The sequence below is a fragment of the Wasmannia auropunctata genome, unplaced genomic scaffold, assembly GCF_000956235.1.
Source record: "Wasmannia auropunctata unplaced genomic scaffold, wasmannia.A_1.0 LD336101.1, whole genome shotgun sequence".
Classification (NCBI taxonomy): domain Eukaryota; kingdom Metazoa; phylum Arthropoda; class Insecta; order Hymenoptera; family Formicidae; genus Wasmannia; species Wasmannia auropunctata.
Genome location: NW_012026789.1, coordinates 4,858,835 through 4,867,079, shown reverse-complemented (window position 1 = coordinate 4,867,079; position 8,245 = coordinate 4,858,835). Strand labels below are relative to the sequence as shown.

Below are 8,245 nucleotides of genomic sequence, written 5' to 3'. Positions count from 1 at the left end.
TATATATATATATATATATATAAATTAAATTATTCAGTAAGTATAATGAAAGACATATGGCAAAAATTACAATTAAATTATGCGTGAGATGAGAAACAGATTGGGAAATCCGATTGACTTGCGAACGACATATTTCTATGTTAGCGTAACTTTAAATCATATTCGCGTTGTTTAGAACACGTATTTTTCGCCAGAAATTCTGTACATCTGGAAAGCGACAAGGGACGATTCAACGCATCACCGCGCCGATTCGTTCGTCATCCGCAGACAGCATCGCGCATTCATATTCTGCGTCGTCGGAACGGCGCGATTAAAGCGCTCTCGTGGGATGCACGGATGCGTATCAGGATGACCCGTGTCGGTTTCGTGCACGCGCGTTACCTGTTGGACACGTTTTGTACGTCGCGCGTCGCGCATTTGCACGGCACTTCGCATTATTACGATGATGACTGCGCGGCTGGAACGCGCTGCAGAGTCGCGCGATATATGTGCGCGGGGGAGTCCAAGTACCATATATTATATAATGCAAACCGCGTGGATGCGTCGGACATAACGACACAAGGCACAGCTTGACAAATTTTCGTTTTATCTCAACCACGATGGCCCAAATCATCGCTCGCCCGCGGTATCTTGCAATAGCCTACCGCCGTTTCCAGTACATTTCAAATTTACTATCCTGCAGGCACTTAACTCTTTTGGTTCGTCGAACGGCCACGAACGTACATTACGACCCACCGATCATGCTCGACACTCCTTCTTAAAGTACGACCTGCACGGTAAATCGGTCGGAAGATTTGAGTAGAACGACTTTCGACGGTGGAACGCGATAAAAACTTGCAGAACAAAAATGACACTAAAAATAACTGCAAGCAGAGCTTCGACGTTGCATTGAGAGATATAAAAAAGTAAGAATCAAATTGCAATTGCAAGGTCGTAATTTGTAATCCCCACAAATTCGGAAAGTGGAGAAAGAAAACAAGGGGAGGACCGAAAGCCATTTTCCCTTCCTCGATCCCAAGTGGAATCCCGGTTAATTTTAGAAAACTCTCAACTCGTACATCCGATCTGCCGCGGCGAACAAATGGAACGACAGAGCGGAGTGCGGGCGAGAAAGCGCGAGATCAAAAAGTCTTTTCCGATTAAGTTTGGTAGCGTGGCGAACGAACGAAGTAATCGATCGACGTACCGTACATACGCACCGCATCCGTTTCGAGTTTCGCGGCCGGTAGCCGCGGGATTACACGTCATAAAGGCAGCGCCAAGTACATAACGAAGTTACAACGCGCTACGAAACTCGAAATTAGTTTCGGGAGCGTGCAGCTCGACGTCGCTCAAATTGACAGAGAGTGTCCGATGGCGCGTGTAACAATTCCGCGGATATACATCTCACAATTTGCCGCGTGGCCCGACGCTGAAGGGCTTTGGAAATTTTTTCATCCTATTTTTTTTATCCTATTCCTCAATTTGCAATTCTTTTTTCTTCATAATATTTTCATCATCCACGGTATTCGGAATAAAGTTCGCCAATTGATTCACGGGCTTAACGACAAGCATATCGAACATCATTATTCACTTTAATACTTATTGCGGATACCTAACGAAAAGATCGCTACTATCTGCGCCACGATTACTCGCTGCCTGCGGCGAATCGAAGTAAACGAAGCAACGCGATCGAATAAATGTTATCTCATTAAATCGAGGCGATCGCTAACCCATTTTGGTTGTATCTGGTCAATAACGGTGGTGCAGCTGCAGTGGCTGCACCTGTAATTTAATTTTATTGAAAGATACGGGCAATCTTTAATCGCATCCAAACGATTCGTCGGCAGAGGACAGCCTCCGAACGTCCTTTTTCCGCTGTTCTTTTCTTAGACATTTCCTCTACAGAGAAATTTAATTAGAAAGCTCTGAGAGAATTACAATTGAGATCTCGAATAAGACTCTAGAAAATTCTGTATATGCCTAAGTAAAATGTGTACAAATAGCAAAGCCTTTTACTTTGATAAGTTATACTTTTAGTAAATGAATTCTCGATATAAAAAGCACGATATAAAACGGTCATTTTTTAGAAGCTATCTTTACGTTGGAATAAAATCGACACGTCTCTTCGCACGTCCGTGAGGAATTCCGCGCTCAAGTCGCGTTTCCTTTGATCAATTCGCTCGAGCGGCGCTCGAGAGATTTCCGGTCGAGTTTAAATTCGCGAGTGTCCGTATTCGCTAGGAGGAGACGGCTCGAGTGGCCCCCGGATGCACACCAAGTGCACTTCACCCATCGGCAGCCATTCGCACCCCAAGTCGCGCCAAAAAACTTTTCCAGGCTGGCGAACTCCTGGATAGCGAGAGAAAGAGGAGAGCGAGTACAGGGACGAGGGAAAGAGAAAGAAGGGGAGAGGGAAGAGGGAAGAGAGATTTCAAACATTCTTCGAGATCACGACTGGCAACACTCGAGTCGATTTTCTTCCCTAGAAAAATTCGAAAATCATCACGTATTCTACTCGGAATTTGCTCGATACCCCCGGAATATGGAAAACGTGTATGACGAGAATAAAAACATGCGGGAAGCTCAGCTGCGCTTACAGAACTTATTTCTCCAATACAATATGTGGAATCTTCAAAATCGAACAAATGTGTAGTATTTTACTAACATCGTTCTACGTCTGTAAATCTAGTACCCTTACCATTAAAAAAATTTCAAATATTTGCTATAATTAAGTGCTAGTTTATTATTATTACAATTTCAAATTTGATGTTCCTACCTGTTTACATAAAATAATAGAAGTAGATGAAATGCTGACTTCACATTACACTAGCACTCCCATTTCCAAAAAACACGTATAGAATATTGCAAAAAAAAATAGGTATATCAAAATTTTTTGCTCAAAAACAGTGCAAAGAAATATCGAAAATTTTGAATAATTACGGATGTATCGCCATACTTTTGGATTTTTATTTAAACTACGATCAACGAATTCGAAACTGGGATGTTTTAAGTTTTAGAGCAATTAAGTCTAGAATCGTTTTAAAATCGAAATTTATAGCACCGCGTCTAATTTATTTAATATCTATACTTTATTTTTGCAATCATATGCGTTTTCGATAATTTTTAAACTGTTTCGTGAGCAATAAGTTCCAAAGTAACTACTTCGCGAGTTCGAGTAACAATTTAGGAAAATATAGTTGGATATATTAGATATATTATATGGTTAGGTTCTTATTTTTTGTCGTTTTATTCTTATCAATATTGGTGTATCAATAATTATTAAAAATTTTTGATGTTTCTTTACACGATCTTAAAGCAAAAAATTTTTATACACCTGTTTTTTTGTTTACAGTATTCTATACATGTTTTTGGGAAGTGAAGGTGCTAGGGTAATGTGAAGTCAGCACCTCCATTTTTTATATTTATTTCCTGTAAACGGATAAGAACAATACATTCGGGATTAGGGTAATAAATCAGCAATAAATTAACACTTAATTATGGCGTATATTCGAACTTTCTTTTTAATGGTAGGGATTCTAGGTTCATAGACGTTTATCTTTATAGTATTTATTTATACATATTAGAAACGTTGACAGAGAAAGAAAGATTTAAAAGAATATAAGCTTAATTATAATAAAGATAACAATTAAAAATAGAAAATCTTTGTTGAATGTTAACTTTCACTTTAAATTTTCTTGATGCTAACTTTCACTTTAAATTTTCTTGATTTGAGAAAGAAAAACAAATTTTCATTGTCAAAAATAACTTTATGAAAGAAGTGAATTTACTTGAAGATACGATGACATTTGGTATAGCTAAATATTTTGAATGACTTTCACTAAATAAAGCATTGAAGAAGCTCTCGGCTGAATTATGTGCGACTAGTCGAGCGGAAACCGACGTCCAGTCGCGGTATGACATATATTATATTAGTTGAACGGAACTATAGTTAAACGTTAATCTACCGGCTAATTTCGCTGCGTGCGGGCGGCAACTTCGTCACGTCGCATCCGTCACTTGATAGTCCCGGGGGGTACGGCGGTATAATCTTGACGCCATTGTACCAAAAGCTGATAGAACACGAGCCGCGGACAGGGTATATCCGGCTTATATCGGGCTGATAACACGCCCACGCCGCGCCGCGGCACTGGCACCAACGGCGTATGTGAAATGCGTTCGCGTTAGCTCCAGATGCAGAGGCGAGTAATCTCCGATGCGGAAGCCGAGCAAGCTCAGAACAAAACAGTCGACGTATCGCCGTGACGGACGCGACGAAAATAGGAGGGACGGGATTTTAGCAAACGCAGACACGCGCGGAGCGAGTTATCGAGTGACATCGCGACTGTACCATTGACGTCGCACCCAGCGCGGGGGAAACCAGCTGTTTGTTGTATAAAAGTTAGTTTCAGGTCGAATCAGATTTTTTGAGATTTTTCGAGAACATGGTATGACACCGCGAAGGCAGAAAAAGAGAAATATTGGCTGCAAGAAGAATCGAGAGGAATAAATCGCCAGCGCTATATCTAGTGACGCTTTATCCCGCGCAACAATGGCGCGAGAAATCTTCGAAGAGCGACGCACCAGTTTCAATAAATAATGACCGCCGTCCCTTCCCACCCCCCCCCCCAGTCCTCGTGAGAAAGAACTTTTTAGGCGTGCCGGTATTTCGCAAAACGATTCCAAGCTCTTCGATTCAACGAGAGACCGTTTCAATTAAATCCAATTCAATTAAATCGATTTTGACATTTTTCACATAGCAATTCTGCAAAAGTTTCAGGGACAAAAGATCAAAGAGAAAAAGAAGTATTTTTCAATGCGCTGTAAATAAGGACTATATAACGATTGAATGTCCATAAAAAAACAAGCTCTGCTATTTATATTAAACGTTAATCATAACATGATTGAAATGTAGATGAATGATTTTAATATTTTAGATACAATCGAGTTTTTTGCTATATATAGAGAATGTAACAGCGATAAGACAAAGTATAAGATAATATACATATTTCTCTCTCAGATATACATATATTTTCAAATAAAAGATATTAGCTACCTGTATATAATAATTTTAACGTGCAGTTAAAATCATATATTAAAATCGCTAAAGGAGATTGCAAAATTATTAACGATTAACGTAAATCAACTTTAAAACACTTTTACAATAATCATAATAAATTGATCGTTATTGTAAACGTAAAACGGTCGAGGTTATCGCCGGCATAACGATCGTAACAATTCAGATTCGTAATTCAGATTACGAATCCCTTAGTAAAATTCTAATAAAACGATGCACATATTCTGTTTCCATCGCTTGACTTTCATCAATCAGCGTGAGCTAACAGAGAATCCCCGAGTACCTTGAGTCTTATTTAATCGCTAAATCATTTGTGTACTTTGGTAACTGCTGTACAAGTTGATCGATTGATAACTGCTGGCTCGAGTTAATCGATCTTCCATCGATGTGGTCATAAAGATGTGTCGCGACGCGTATTATTTCAAGCGCAAGAAAATTAATAAGCAAAGCAAACAGGATGACTTACCTAGCAGCGCCTGGAAGAGTCTGCTCTTGAAGATACGTATGACGCGCTCGATGGCTAATCGCAGCTGCTTGTCTTGCGGTCTCGTCAGCTTAGCATGGTAATCCTCGAGGAGCTCCAGAGCTCGGTGAGCTTCTAAACACACGGGAAAGACAGATGGATAATTAGAAGGGAGTCGATAGGGCGATTTCCGTTAACAATATACATATATAAATATGATTTCGTCGCCATTCGTCAAATTTGATCAACTAAACTGCGCGTTTCCATTTCATTGTTTATTGAACACTTTGTCGTCACTTCGCCATTAGCTATTTCCTTCATTATCGCCACCGTCGGCACACTGCTATTTATACCGCTAATTGATTAACCATATTTGTGAAGCAGTACAAATCCGATGTAATTGAATGTAATTTGATGCAATCGGTACCTCCCTTCAGAGTCCTCGTTTTCACACGTTTCATTAATTAAGCATCTGCCAGTGCGTATTAATTAGTAGAGTGTGTATTATCGATATTACACTTTCCACGTGTCTAACTCCGCGGGCTTTTAAATTACGTAATAACCAGAAATTTCAACATAAAATTCGAAAGCTCGCGACGCGCGAGCGATGATCCGAGAAATTGAAAACAGGATCGGGTTGCGTGTATGAAGGCGAGAGAAAATGGCATTTAATCCTCGAGCGAAAGGAATTAAAATAACATGATAGAACCGCAATGATTAATCAATTTGGATCAAAATGCTCGTTCCACACAAAGCATTATCTGAGTTTCAAGTATCTCAAAAATATACAAATAAATATAACAATATTAATGCTACACGCTGAGAGTTTATTATTGTACGCCTTTGTATGCATTTTCTTGTTTAAGCGTGACCGTAATGTTTAATATTTAATCTCCTAAATAGAAATTCTCTGACTCGATATTACGTATTTTTGACGTATATAACATACTATATTGTATATGTATAACAGAGTATATTGGAAAACGGCGGCACCGATATTGCACCTAGTAAAACGAAAATTTCTCAGCTACGCGCCATATATCTTTCCCCACGCACGAAGATCGTATTCAACCTATTTTCGCCATTTTCTTCTTCCTGCTAGCCATCATAAACACCGTCCCCTTCAGCCCCCCGCCCCTTGCCGATGTAAGAGAGAACGAGAATACGAAGCCATTTGGAAGGTGAAACGACTCGAGAATCTCGTGCAACGGTGAGTGCAAGTCAAGAACAAATAACGGCAATTGCATCAGTTTCATGGCAACGTCGCCGATGCAACAGTCTCTTCTTTGCTTTGCCGATCTTCATCCCTTTCCTTCCTGCGTATGTGGAAAGTGCTCTTATTGTGCACGATATAATTACTGGATCATTGATATGTTTGTACAGATATCGTCGTGACTGAAGATAATGTGAATAATTTAATAAATTATTAGATAAATTCACAATTGTAACTAAAAATACATCCGCAAAAACTTAAAAACAAGCTGAATTTTGCTCATGAATTAATCGCAATGTGCATTATATAAAACTTCATTTTCCTTCTATAAAAAAAAAAAATAAAATTCACCTTTTACAGATATTAGAAAAGTATTCGACCTCTTTTATTAAACGCAAACTTTAAAATATCAGAGAATTATTTGTGATATATTCGATTCTATTAAACGAAAATAAAAAATCAATTAAATAGATAAAAAAGAAATAAATTTAGTTTCTGAGAGAAATTATAGAAATCGGAATTGATAACAAGAAATCACCTCAAATAAATTTATGGAGATGAATTGCGAATCTGCAGATAGTAAAAATACCAATGACCTCATCGTTTGTACAATTAGCATTATCATAGCGATTGCACACTTGTTGATTCGCGTTATCGTTCGTAAGAACCATCGGGATTTCCACAGGATGAATTTCATATCTATCGGACTATTCGGACCCTTTACGCTCGGGAAACGGATATTCCGTCAACAAGAGAGCTCGCAAACAAGCATATCCAATCGGATGATAATAAATGCGTCTTTACTTTCTCATGATTTTTCACTTTGTGAACCATCCGTAATCCATTTTACGATGAACACATCAAACTCTGTCGATAGATGCTTTTTTTACATTAAAAAAATTTTGTTGTAATAACAAAGAGACAGAGAGAGAGAGAGAGAGAAAGAGAGAGAGAGAGAGAGAGAGAGAGAGGGAGAGAGAGAAGGAGAAAAGAAGGAGAGGAAAGAAGGAGGACAATGCAATATGTATTATATGTATATCTAGTTGTTCTACTTTGCGTGTCATTTTATTAAAATTCAAAAAAATATACAACTTTATTAATACACCAAAATTGTTTTATAGCGATATGCAACTTTTTCCATTTTTTCTAATGCAATATAAGTGGCAATATAACAATAATATAAAAAATATATATCACACTGTTATCTTAAATTCTTAATCATGTCAATGCGTTTTACACCTTTGAAGAAAGTATCAAAACTTGTTTTAAAAGGCAAAAGAATGAGTTTATTTGTCGTGATAGAATCTGAGAAAACATAAAACAAAATGATGCTTCGATTTCTACTTTACACATTCGCTCGTATATGCGCATGTTCGTTCGTAACGACTGCATTCCTAGAGACTCTCTCTTTCTCGTTGTTACCTTATACATCCATAAAGATTTATCGTAAAATACCGGCAACAGTCAGAGTTTTTTCGGAGCATAATTCTCGAAATACGTGTGAAAAATATCC

General features: G+C 38.4%; 1 protein-coding gene across 1 annotated transcript in view; it reads right to left on the bottom strand.

Moving 5' to 3' along the window:
* LOC105460401 overlaps positions 1–8,245 on the bottom strand; it is an 87,115-nt gene that overhangs the window by 3,118 nt on the left and 75,752 nt on the right. The window contains exon 3 of the mRNA XM_011706848.1: positions 5,523–5,654. Within this exon, the coding sequence (XP_011705150.1) occupies positions 5,523–5,654 (132 nt within the window). The remainder of the gene's footprint in view (positions 1–5,522; positions 5,655–8,245) is intronic.